The sequence below is a fragment of the Dendrobium catenatum genome, unplaced genomic scaffold, assembly GCF_001605985.2.
Source record: "Dendrobium catenatum unplaced genomic scaffold, ASM160598v2 fragScaff_scaffold_1022, whole genome shotgun sequence".
In the NCBI taxonomy this organism is placed as follows: Eukaryota; Viridiplantae; Streptophyta; class Magnoliopsida; order Asparagales; family Orchidaceae; genus Dendrobium; species Dendrobium catenatum.
In genome coordinates, this window is record NW_021319484.1 from 1,139,950 (window position 1) to 1,153,501 (window position 13,552).

The window sequence follows — 13,552 nt, forward strand, 5'->3', positions numbered from 1 at the left end:
AGTCTATCTATATGAAAGGGGCAAATGACTGTAGCGCTACTCAACATCACCGGATCCGCAATGTCCAAGCAAGCAGACATAAAGTGTTTACAAATATTTTTAAAATGCCCCCACACATGTACCATGGTACACAAAAGGGGTAAGTACAATCATAATACCAACATGGTCCCCGACGAGCGTGTTGTAGGAACACACGTGACGTTTAGGGATATTACGCATATCAAGAAATTTGATTCAATCCTCCTACGCAAGTAAATAAGAGTCGACAATGTTCAACAAATAATTATAAAATACCCCCAAACACCCTCATGGGCCCCGACAAGGGTGTTATGGGTATACATATGACGTGTAACGATGCTGCGCGGGTCAATAAATGAACAAATTTTGAGTCCAATCTTTTCATATAAATAGATAGGAGTTGACACGGCTCGAACTATCAAACAAACATACGGTTAGGAGGTCGACCAGAACATCTATTTTGTACGTTCATATAAAGCTTTCAAGGTCTACGACAAAAGAAATTCATCAACAAAAGCATAAAGCCTACGAAACCCGATCCTCTGTCAACAACTCGATGGAGTCGACAAGGTTCAATCCACAAATGAAAATGACCCCAAACACCTCGATGAGGGCCATGTTGAATGTTTATCTCAACCGGAGGGGTTTACAAATACTTTCAAATGCCTCTCAAATATCCAAATGCCTATAAAATTCAAATTCCAAGATAAAAAATTTTCAAAAATCTAAATCTTTAAAATTGAAATTCAACACATCAAACACTTAAAGCAAAATTGATCCACCCTCCGCAACAATTTGTCGAGGTGGACAAATTGAAATTTACTTCAGCTCGCATAGAGCTAATATCTAGTCGAAAATATCCCTATGATCTATTATCAAACATTCTCCTGTCAGTAAGGACGTGGTACATGTCATCTAACTGGTGATTTTGCCGCTAAATGGCACTGCAGGATAAACAGTTATGACCCGGGGCCCTCTGAACCGAGTGGTTTTGCCGCCAAATGGCACCAAAAGATATCAGTTATGGACAGAGCCAATACGTTCCTTAATGACATCAAATCCTTGAGATATGAATCAATAGGATATGATTGATAGGACAAAAGCCCTCTGTTAGCTAAGGTGGATTCAAATTTGTCCCCTTAGACAAACATTCACTCTAGGTTTACAAGGTCCCCTTGGATGAAGCAACCCATGGCTGCCGACAAGAATCCTTCTATTAGGTTGGGTCGACTACCTCCTATGACTAAGTAGATCAGGGACCATGATGGCCCAGGACGACGAAATCATGAGATCTTGATCTGGTCTATCATTCATTCCCCCACCATCCACTTTAAGTGCAAGATGGTGAAATTTTCAGTTTTTTGATATCAAATTTCTACGCCCAATCCATGCTGCTACTATATGCCAGATAACACGTATCTCTATGCATCTGATTGGCGACTAGCCTTAATTGAAAGTTCTTTCTCGGAGGGGTAATTAACTATATGGGTTTGCGCCTACAGGAAACCAGAACTCAGATCTTAAAGTCCTCACAAATGAGAGTGAATCTCTGGGTAGTGTCTTATCTACAAACCCATCTGCCTTCTAAAATTTACCCTGGAACTTAAATCCGTTAAAACTCCCCTGAGAAAATCAAATGGGTGGAGGCCAGGGCCGAATTTTCGGAGCCTACACCCTTTGGGCTTACACATGACTAGGCCCCTAAGTGAGGGCATAAATGGAAAAGTACAATAAGCTCATGAAATATAATAAAATAATAAATCTTATACAACGATAATCAAAAGTAGATCGGTGCAATCGTGACCGTAGATCGTCGGCCCCGCCTTTGATAAACTTTCCAAGGCCTGATGTCCTTATCAGTTTGTATGGTAAAATATTATATTTGGAAAGTGATCTATATTTGATGAGTGAAATACATTGGTTGTACCCTCGAACACTACTTTCATTCCCTTATTATAAATAGGTGGGTTCTATAGTAAATAAGACACCAAAAAATATATTTTTATAACAAAGTTTGGCAACTTCTCAACCGTTCATTTGCATTCTTTTGTGGCTTTTTGAAAAAGTTTTTTTCCCCTATTTTTATCTTTCTCATTAATGGTTAAGAGAATCACAATGGCATTCAATTCTCTTCCATTGATTGGCCAAAGGAATCATATGCATTGAGGAAGTTGGATTTGCTCAACAATTATGATAACAACAGTCCAATAGTTATTTGAGAGTTACTTCCAATTTTTAATCATGTGTAGTCGTTTAGAAAAAAAAAAAACAATCACTTCTTTTTTCTGGACCAAATATCAATAGATGGAAGAGACACCTCATACTATTCATCAATTTTTGTGTGCAAGAGAATTATTGGGATAAAGAAGGCCAAGATTATATTTGCATTTGAGCACAGGGAATTTCTTTGATGTAAGATCACTAGTTGTTGGGTCATTCGTCTCGCAAAAAGAGAGATCAAGTTCAAGGTCTCAAAGCAAAGGGAAGCCAAACACTTGAAAGAGTTTGGGCATGAGCTCAAGGTTTCATGAGAAAAATCCTCTAACGCTTCATCATCTATCATAACTATATTTATTCTCCTATAACTTATAACGGTCGTGTTTGTTCCTTGCTCCTTACAAATTTATACTTGTAGCTCATGTTTTTCTCTTATTGAACCACCTTCCTCCATGTCATCAATTTTGATTGGGTTCATCTTACTATTTCTCTATGAAAAGACAAAACACTTTCGTACTAACCATCCAAACACGTGTATATCCTTTGATCTTTTGTCCTTTTCATTTTGTCAATTTGGTCAAATTCTATCTTTTATCTCTATTTCCTAGACATAGCAAGAGGCTTTGCTCGATCCAAAGTGGAAGCATTCAATGGATATTGAAATGGATTTGGTTAACCCTTTCAAGGTTAAACCAATTTCAAGATAGAGCGGTCTTCAATGTTTAGTTCCATTCCGATGGATTTATTGAATACTATATGACTCATTTCGTAGCAAAAGGATATACCCAAGTTTATGGCATTGACTACTTTGAGATTTTTCTCCTTGTTAGTTGGGCTTAATGTAATCTATCTTCTTTTTGTTATCATTAATCAAAGATGGATTATGCTCTAAATAGATGTCAGCAATGATTTTCTCTTCGGGGATCTCATCAAAGCTGTCTTTATAGGCTCAAGCATTTCTCACTCTCTAAGAAAATATGTTGTAGACTTACATGAAGGAACATATTTACTTGATACAAGCTGACTAGCTCTCCTATAGATACTCAACAAACCTTCGAGAATGAGGGTTTCTTTGAAGATGCTTCCCGCTATCAATGTTTAGTAGATAATCTTATCTATTTGATTGTGACTAGATTTTCATATATCATTTAATTTTTGTGTGATTAGCCGGTGCATGCAAAATCCGAAGAAGAAATATTAGGGAGGTTGTATCAAAGATTTAAAAATATTTCAAGAATTTTTTTTAAAATAATTAGTCTCTTTGAGATATTAGAAAATATTAGGAATGACCTTTCTTTATTAGATTTAAACGAGAATTTGACTTTTAATAGGACACAATGGAGAAAAAGGATTCATGTAGCCGACTCCACGTAGTGGGATAAAGGCTTGATGTTGTTGTTGTTGTTGTAGTCTCTTTGAGATAGAATCATCTAAAAATTGTAGCCTTTGAAGATATTGATTATGTTGGATCAGCTGAAGATACAAAGTTGGTTAATGAATCTATGTTGGTGGAAATCTTATGACCTAGAGAAGCGAACAATTATAGCTAAATCTAATGTTGAAGCAAAATGTAGGGCCATGACTTACTCCACCTGTGAGATGAACAGTTATAGCTAAACTATCGGCCCACGACTTACTCCTATGAGATGATGTAGGTAAAAACTCTCCTTGAAGATTTTAGTTTTCTTGCTTCCCATCATGTAGTTGATATCTTTATGGAAGCTTTTGGACCTCACCACTTTTCTATATGTAACAAGTTGAATCTAGTTAATATATATGCTCCAACTTAAGGATAGTGTTAGCATAGGATTTTTTTTTTTTTGTGAAAAGTGATTTATATTTGATGAGCGGAATATTTTAATTGGATGTACCCTAGAATATGGTAATCATTTCTCAATTATAAATAGGGGATTCTTCAGTGAACAAGGCCCTTTAAAATATCCTTCACTTCTAACAAATATTTTTATATTTATTTTGCACCTTTTTGTTATTTCCAGGTAAGCGTGTAGGCCTTTATGCTTCTATGCATTTATGCACAGTTGGCTGTGGAGTGTGGATGTATGTAGGGCTATAGGGTTGAAAATTGAACTTGAAGATTGAAATCTATAAAAGAATGGACTGACCTTTGAATTTGGTTGAGTTTGGATTGAAATCAACTTGCCAAATTGGGATTGAATAAAGATAGGATTAGGCCACCAAAAGCCAAACTTGTGATTGGATTGAGATCTGGTCTCTATCATTCACAGCCATACTCAAAGTTGGATTTCCATAAAAGAATGGTGCAAAAGATCATGCATCCCACAACTGAAATGACATGTTAGGATGATAAAAACCATTTGAACTTGTTCGTTTAGCCCTTGTAGACCTAATTGCTCAAATATGGCCTGAAAATTTGCCAACTTTACGTCTATGATATCCAGCTCAATATTGTTATGATGAATGGAACCCAACAATTAGTGTCACATCACATTCTAAACTAAAATGCTGACCCCAAATTTGAGTTTTGCCCAATGCTGCAGTAGGATGTTTGGCGTTGTTTCTAAACTAGGTTACTGTATAATTCATAACTAGTTCTAAGATTTTCTATGCTTCCTAGAACTTACTCTAAGAAAGGACTACTTGTGTATGACAACGTTTCGTGTTGAAAATCCATGATTGGTTGTTCGGTAAGGTAATACTTATAGCTTGATTTTTTTTGTGAAGTTTTTATATATTTTGAATGTATTACTAACTTTCCAAATGATTCTAGTGAGATTGCTGAAAAACACGGCTATGGTGTAGTCGAGAAGTTTGTTGGCCATGGTGTTGGAAATGTCTTTCATTCTGAACCAATTATCATGCATCATCGTGAGTGTTAATTTGCCTTTTTTTTGTTATTCAAATTTTGGAATGTTTTGTATCTTTCTAATACTAGATGGGGATTTGGAGGCACTAAATTAAAACATTCATAGCATTGACATGTTATGAATATTTTTATTTTATACGCACGACACTACAAAAGTTTGTCAAAAACTAGTTTCATCTGTTTTACTGAGGCTAAATTTTATGCAAGCAAAAATTAAGCCTTATATATAGAGAGAGCTATAAATTGCAGCGGATATTTTTGATTCCCAATATATATTCTATTTCTTTACATGAATACCATAAAGTTGTCATGTCTCTCTAAAAAGGTGCGGGGCCAAAATAGAGGAGCTATATACTACACATGGGCAGAACTTTTATGATTTCTAAATTTTTTTTATTTTGTTGTTGAAGTTCTGTTACGAACTTTATACTCCTGGATAGCTATTGAGGGAAAAAATTGTTCATAAATCCCCTTCTTTCTTTCTCTCCATCTCCCGCGCCATTTTTACATTCACTGCTCCAATGTCAAACATCTTCATAATTTTTTCTTTGATTGCAAGAAAAGGGGTAGAAAGAAAGAAATTCGGAACTTTGAACATTTTTTTCTGAAAAATTGGATGGATAATACAACCTCCTGACAAACTCATTTGAAAACATTACAGAATTATGATCACTAAAATAGTCATGATAAATTATGTAGACAAATAAACAAGGAATTAAGTTACCAAAAGAAAAAGCAAACCTTGCTTTCATACAAGAAGATGAATTACCCTGAAAATCGGTGGTCACATAAAAATCACACTTTTAAATTTACATTCACAAGGCTGAAATTTGGAAGAAAAGAAATGTTATTCAAGCTCCAAAGGCCACGTATCTCCAATTAACACCACCTAAGGATAAGACCAATTGTTGCATGCGTTCAAGTTTCTCCTGCCAAAGGAAAATAATACTAGCTACTTTATACAACCAAACTTAATCAACTAGAGCAGTTTAGTTTCACCTCGATTTGCGTGACTTGAAATGTTTAACTTTGATGGATTGAAATTTTGATATTCATAAAATAAATATGATGTAAATTTATGTTTCTTGTAAAATGATTGGTCACCATAATGCACCTAGTGGTCACTGTAATCCATCATCAATAGTGAACATAAACTCATCATCACCTCAAAAATAGGTTGTATTGAAGTGATTGGTTGAGGATTGGATGTGGATTCCCATTGAAGAGATGAGAAGAGATAAGAATCCAAGAAATTAATTGATACTGGTTTTTCATGAAATAACGTTAAATTAAACATATTAAAAACTAAATTGTACTAGAATTTCTTGACTTTACAATGTTTTGGCATTTTTTTAATACGTTACAAAATTTAAAATGATCTTATCTTTGAAAGCATTTTTAGATTTAAATGCACCATGACTTTATCAGCTAGTATAAATTTCACATCATCTTCTCACAATAACAAAATGTGCAATTTTCATAATTATTAGCAAGTTTTCTGTGAATATGCTTAAACATGTCTTGCATATGTTGTGCAAATGATGTGAGAATAGTAATTACATGCTGAAAGACTAATGTGTCTTAACTCTTAAGAATTACTAACAATGACCTATAACAAAATCTTAAAAATAAAATGCTAATGGAATTGCAAGTAGGCAAAACACAAAATTATTATATACCTATAGATAACAAGCTTTTTAAACAAAAGTAACCCAAATGCGGTACAAAGTATTTGTAATGAGTTATGTACGTATCTTTAGATCTCACGATAATTATAATATTATGTTGAACTTGATTATAATATTATTGGCTTGAACTAGAACGAATTTTATTTTGTTTAAATTACATTATTAATTTGTGGGCTTTGAAAATTCGTGCCTCAACCTCTTCGCCCCTCTTTATTAACGGGAAGAGTTTTAACGGATTTAGGTTCCAAGGTAAGTTTTCAAAAGGCAGATTAAGTTTTAGACAATGCACTATCCAGGTATTTTACCCTTATTTTGTGAGGATTTTATGATTTGAGTTCTAGTTTCCCTAGGTGCAAGCCCCAATGATTAATTACCCCTCCCGATAATGAGAGAGAACTTTCAATTAAGGCTCGTCATTAAATAGGTCACAATAATTTCCTAGCATATAATAACAATGATTTTAGGGTTTGACTTTGGTTTTGTATTTTAGAGTTTATGACTTAAAATCTATCATAATATACTTAAAGCGGGTGATGGAAAAATGATAATGGGCTGATCAAGATCCTATGGATCCATCATCCTGGATTGTCATGGTCCCTGGTCTGCTTAGTCAGAGGAGGTAGTTGACCCAAACTGACTGAAAGATCCTTGTCAGGAACCATAGGTTGTGTCGTCAAAGGGTGCCTTATAGACCTAGGATGGATGTTTCTCTAAAGTGATAAATTTAAGTCAGCCTTAGCTAACATAGAGCTTTATATCTTATCGAGCGCATCCTATAATTCATTATTCAAGTGGCTTTTAACTATTAGGGAACATACAAACTTTGGCCATGACTTTAATATAGCGGTGTCATTTTGCAGCAAAACCATCCAGTCAGAGGGCATGTGACACATCCTTATTGGTGAGATACAATTGAGAATGAATTGTAGTAATACATTCAACAAGACATTTTTTCTTTGTTAGTTGAAATTATTCTTCAATTCATTATTCTCGTCAAACCGTTGTGAAATGTGGATAGATTTTAGTTTTAAATTTTTGGTGACTGATTTTATTTTAGATTTTAAATTTTTAATAGGATTTGAGTTTAGATTTTTGACTAGATGACTTTAGAATTTTGATGACATTTTTATAAATTATATAACACTCTCTGGTTAAGATTTCCCGTCAACACGTCAACACAACTATCGTGGAGTGTTTGAGCACTTTTAGCAAATCTGAGAAGAATTCTTAGATCTCGCATTTAGGAGCTTGATATAAATATTTGCGGAACAAAAACAGTGGTTAAAGTTCTATTAGACACATATGAGAAGCCATCAATGATGGGCAAGGTAAAATTCTTTAAAAACCCAAAATTTTCAATACTTGGGATTTCTTGTTGTTGACTTGATTAAGTCGACCGATTAAGAAAGTTGAATAGATGGAGCATAGGATGATCAAGACATTGAACATTATTTGTGTAGAATAAATAGTTGAATGGATTGGAACCCATTTGAGTGATGAGTAATCCTGTTTAGACTGGTTGTATTTTGTCAAACATGTGATGAAGTAATTAAGTAGTTTCAACCTTGCTAATGTAAGAAACTTTTGGCAATTATAAGGAATCTACGATGGTCCCATATGGTACGGTCAACCATCCACTTGATAGCTCCAGTTTTATCCAACTCAACGCCAACAGCTTGAAGATTCAATCTTTTTTGTGTTTGGAGCCCTACCATGCTTGAAAGCATTAAAAGCTTTATTAGTGATGTTCTATGATGGGTCTTCGAAGAACTTTATTTATGAAGCCTTATCATGTAATCTTTATTTTTATGAGATCTATAGAAATTACCTTCCTTATAGGTCAAGTCTAATCAAATTCAGGCATTCATAGATCTTTCAGTGTTTTTTAAATCATACTCTATTTAATTTGGAGGATCGTGCTTGATCATCGATCACCATTATGCCGGTTGTTTCTGGGGGTGGGAGTATAGCCCTTTCTCCATCTGTTCTTGAGTAATTATTGAATTCTTAATTTATTAACAAGAGAATTTTATAGTTATAGATTTTAAAAGAGATTCCTTTTCTATTATAGTCTTGGTTTTCCTCGGAGCCATATCAAATATAGGAGATGAGATTAGTATATCAAAATGGACAGAAGTTTGGCTTGATAGAAAAGGAAATCAGTGAATTTTGAGGAAAGGTATACGGTTTGCTCCTGTCTTGCCCAAATAGTTACATGCTAATCAATCTTCAAGGCCCTTTCAAGTTCAGCAGGAATATCTACTCCCAAAAGAAAATTATATTGTACAGGAAGAGTTATCATCTTATAGCTTGGTAAAATGTCTATTAACTTAAAGAGTTGTTCGGTCTGAAAATTTTGAACATGAAATTGACTTTGTCAATGATATTCTTAAATATGATCTCAAAGAGATTTTTGACTTCAATTCCATGCAATCAATTGCACAAGTTCAACATATTTATTTAACCTCACCAAATTTATAATCCTTTTTAGCTCAACATATTAAAGATGATGAAACCGGCCTTGACACCACTACTTAACTTCATTATTTCATCTGAGTTGAGTTTGAGATATTGTTAAAGGTTAAGCCAATGCTTTTGTCTAATGAAGTGTCTAAACTTTAATTAGAATGTTGTTGAACATGAGATGTTTCTTGTAGATTATGTTGACTACAACACTTAGATATCTTTAGATGTATTAAATCCTACAGCTGATTTTCTCCAACTTATAATGATTCTTCCTCTATTTCACTCAATTTAAATGTTCCAAATCATAGATAGTGAGCAATCATTTTGAATGATAAAAATTTTCATTTGGTTAAATTCTATTAGATACATATGATTATGTCATTCTTATTTATTTATTTAATTATCTGGGGTCTTTTATTTGCTCAAAATTTTGATAGCCTCTCGACGTCTCACCCCCATGTATGAGTGTCGGGTAGGCATTTGTCTTTTGTTCTTCCCGGCTGGATCAAAGATACGACGATGAAAGATTTTTGTATAATTTATTTCTCCTGGCCGAATCAAATATACAACAATGCATGTCTTCTTTAGTTCTCATTTTTTTTTCAACTGGATCAAACATACGATAAACGCGGGTTCTTCAGCACCTGTTGTTTAAGTAAGAAAGAGGAATTTATACATTTTAGTGTAGGAAGAGCGATGACGATGACAACAGGTTGAGCAGCCTGGTATAGAGACGAGAGAGAGAGGATTCAGCTTGGGGTCTTCGATACAGAGAAATTGGGAGAGAGCGCGTGTGGTAGAACAAACAAAGAAGCCGAGAGGGAGTGAGTGAAGGGTCTGTGCTTCTGGGGTGTTCGGCTAGGGTTCCTGCGTGCGAATGACTTTGATTGGCGTTTCTTGCATGCGATTGAAAGAGACAAAATCAAGTGGGATCCTCTTCCTGTGGTAGTTCCTTTCGTGTGGTAAGTAGAAAGCGTGAGAGGGGCGTTCTATTTTTTTCTATTGCTGTTTGAGGGAGTTACGTGAGTGGGGGTGGTTATGAGATCGTGTGTAATGGGTTATTTCTAACAATCTAATCTCTGGCTGACGTGCATGAATGGCTTTTTTACTTAATAGCTCTTAAATCGAGCTCAAGTTCATCTGAATATCTTATTACTACAGAACATGAAATCAGTTTCTTGATAGGGATAAAAGTACAGCTTTCATAAACAAAAAGAAAAACCCGGAGCCCTTTTTTAAGAATACCAGGCTCTTTTAGAATATTGAGCACTTCGTGAGAATTCTGAGATCTCTCCAACAATAGCAAACTCCTTATGAGACCAATGGGCTCTTTTCAAGATCGCCAACCTCTTTGAATCATCTTTTTGATTGGAAGCTTTGAATTGATTTTTTGTGGTTAACCTTACACTGAAATTGTGTACCTTTTCTCTCCAATGTTGGTATTTATTCCAGCTGATTAATGCAGCTCTTTGTTGTGTTAACTTATCATTTTATTAAGCTGAGTGACTATGCTTCATCATCTCAAGTCTTCGGCAATGCAAAAACCACTTTGTTTCAAGAACAACATTACTTGACTACTTGCGTTTGGTTTTTAGAATTAAAAGATGGACAAGATCTATTCTTCAAGGGTGGCTCTTGACCTTATGCTTTTATTAATCAGATTCATCAATTAATCCTCACCTATGAGAATTAATTTTTCCCTTTTTTGCAGGTAATGATAAATCTGGTTTTATGGTTGAGGGTCAAACATTTACAATCGGTATATAACTTACACTTTCTTATTGTTTTCAATCATTATTAGCTAAAAATTTGTATACTTTGTACAATTACTGCTTTTACTAGTATGCTTATTTGCTATGATTTATAGCTCCTTTAGTAGATAAATATCATTTGTATGCCATGTAATTGATTTATTACTTTTTCAAGTATGATATTCTTTCCATGTTATTTAAATGTCATACTTCTTTATAATTAGGTTTGTACTATCCGTGCAAGAAAAATACAAAATTGGTTGTAGAAAAAGAATTTACTAGCTATAGAATGAGAAAAAAAAAATTCAAAAAAGTTTATATGCTCATGAATTTCTTCAAGAAAGACTTTCTTTGCTACTTCCGGTCCCTATTGCAGTGGAGAAGGCATCTTTGTCTCCACAAGTATGTAGGATCATCACTGTCACGATTCGACCTGGAGACTTGAATTAACGAGTCGGAAACAGACGGTTGGACGGTTAATACAGTTCTTCCAATAACATAATACTTTAAAAATTAATATCCAACATATATCTGAAAAGGCACTAAAACATTTTTTTTCCAAATCTAACATATAATAAATCAATTTACTTGTTGCCATTTGATCATCTTCTTCTGTAGACAAACTTTTCTCTTTGAGTCATTTAATTTACAGGAGATTTATCTCACATTTTAAATTTAATAATTTGAGTTTTGTAATAAACTTAATGGACAATTGTAATTTATAGTATACCAATCTAAATATGCATATAAATAGTCATGTGCAATTATTAAGCTTTTTTCCTTTTGAAAGTTTTTCTTTGCAATTGCATATCACTTAGTATAAACAATTTCTATATTTATATATGCAATTTTGTAATATTGATTTGTCAATATTCTTCTATATAATGCGAAATAAATACTTTATAATTTAATTAATATAAAGACATGATATTATATCAAATTATTTCATTGAAACAAAATGGAAGAATATAACTGCGATATAAAAAATAATAATTATAATCTCCCACTTTGCTGATTTTCAATGCTGAAATTCTTTCCAAATTCCTTCAGTTTCTAAATGGCCTTTTTGATACAACACCTAAGGTCATTTACACAATTACATAGATTTGCACTATTATTTTTCAACTAAATTTTCACTAATTTCAAATAAATTTTCTATTAACATATATATAGTATTACCTAATCTTTTATTGAGATCTTTTGTGGGCTTCAGTACTTCACTTTCACTCAACGATTTAAATCCTTCATTATTCCAAATAATATCAATAATATTTTAATTAATAGTATAATCTAACTTGGATGATTTAAATATCATCAAAGCAACCTAAGTATTTCTTACATCACTTGAGACAACATAGACTACTTCAATTACTGCCAACAACTTTTAATGAATTGAATATCATTAAAACAACAAAAAATATTTTTATATTATCGCCCCACAATTGCTATTACATTATCTACTATTAACCTCTAACATAAAATGAAATTAAACATTCTTTAAATCATATTAATTACCTCAATTAAACTTCTTTTTTGTCAAGTCAAAGCATTCACCAACTACACTTTTACCTGTAGATAAATTTTGCAGTAGCGGATGTAGAGGAGCGTACGTTCACTGGATGTAATAAAAGTTCTTCTCTCTCTGCCTCCTCTCTCGATTAGCCTTCTTTGCTCGTTTGGCTTAACTGGACAAAGTGAATCGAAAATATCTCACGTGAGGAGTCGTAGCTTTTCGCAGACGATTGCATTGCTTCGCTTATTCACAAGATCGGACTCGCCACTGCATGCCGGTGTGCTCGCTTAGCCGCTTATCCACGTGATCCTGTTCGCCCGCTCTTCACCGGAGAACCAGTTCCATTGAACCATTCCAACCGGTTATTACAATCACTCCTCTTTCATGTTTGCATGTAGTGGTAATGTCCCGGTTTATTACATATATAATTTTTGCATTAAACAATTTTCTTAGTATAAGAAAGTTAGGGCTTAAGTTTATCATTCTTATGACCATTATTCTACTAATAGGATTGAGAGTGTGATTTATCATCTTGGTTTCCAATAGGCTTTACAATTAAATTTCTAAGCCTTCTCAGCTTTATTTTTTTGCTTATATGTCTCTTCTATTCTAATATGAAAAATAGTTTCTTCCGAAGTCATATTTTTCACTATGTTACATACTATTTTTATATTATTTTCATGATTAAAGCAACTTTTCTGTCAATAAAATAAAAATAAAACTTCCAGAAAGAATTTTATCTTCACTATCAGTTCACAAACAATAATTTGATAATCATGAATTTGAGCCCGAACATGAGACATTTGAAAACTAAATAAATTGTCTGCTACATATTTATTCACACTAGTCCTCAATAAATTAATTTCTAACAAGACTATCCCATTTCTTACAAGCCTAATTTAGTTTGCAATAAACTAAATCATAAAATTTAAATGATACTTCCGTAAAATTTATCAACATTATTCCATTTTGCAATTTTAGCAAGAGCTATTATCACTACCCTTCGTAGGCATAAGCTTAGGTAAATCATAAGTCACTTCATAAATATCTAAAA

The 13,552-nt window shown here is 33.6% G+C and overlaps 1 protein-coding gene across 1 annotated transcript in view; it reads left to right on the forward strand.

The window, feature by feature from the left end:
- The window catches only part of LOC110107148 (methionine aminopeptidase 1B, chloroplastic), a 37,182-nt gene that overhangs the window by 20,608 nt on the left and 3,022 nt on the right, over window positions 1–13,552 (forward strand). Inside the window, exons 8-9 of the mRNA XM_020837319.2 lie at window positions 4,985–5,082; window positions 10,946–10,993. Coding sequence (XP_020692978.1) covers window positions 4,985–5,082; window positions 10,946–10,993 — 146 coding nt within the window. The remainder of the gene's footprint in view (window positions 1–4,984; window positions 5,083–10,945; window positions 10,994–13,552) is intronic.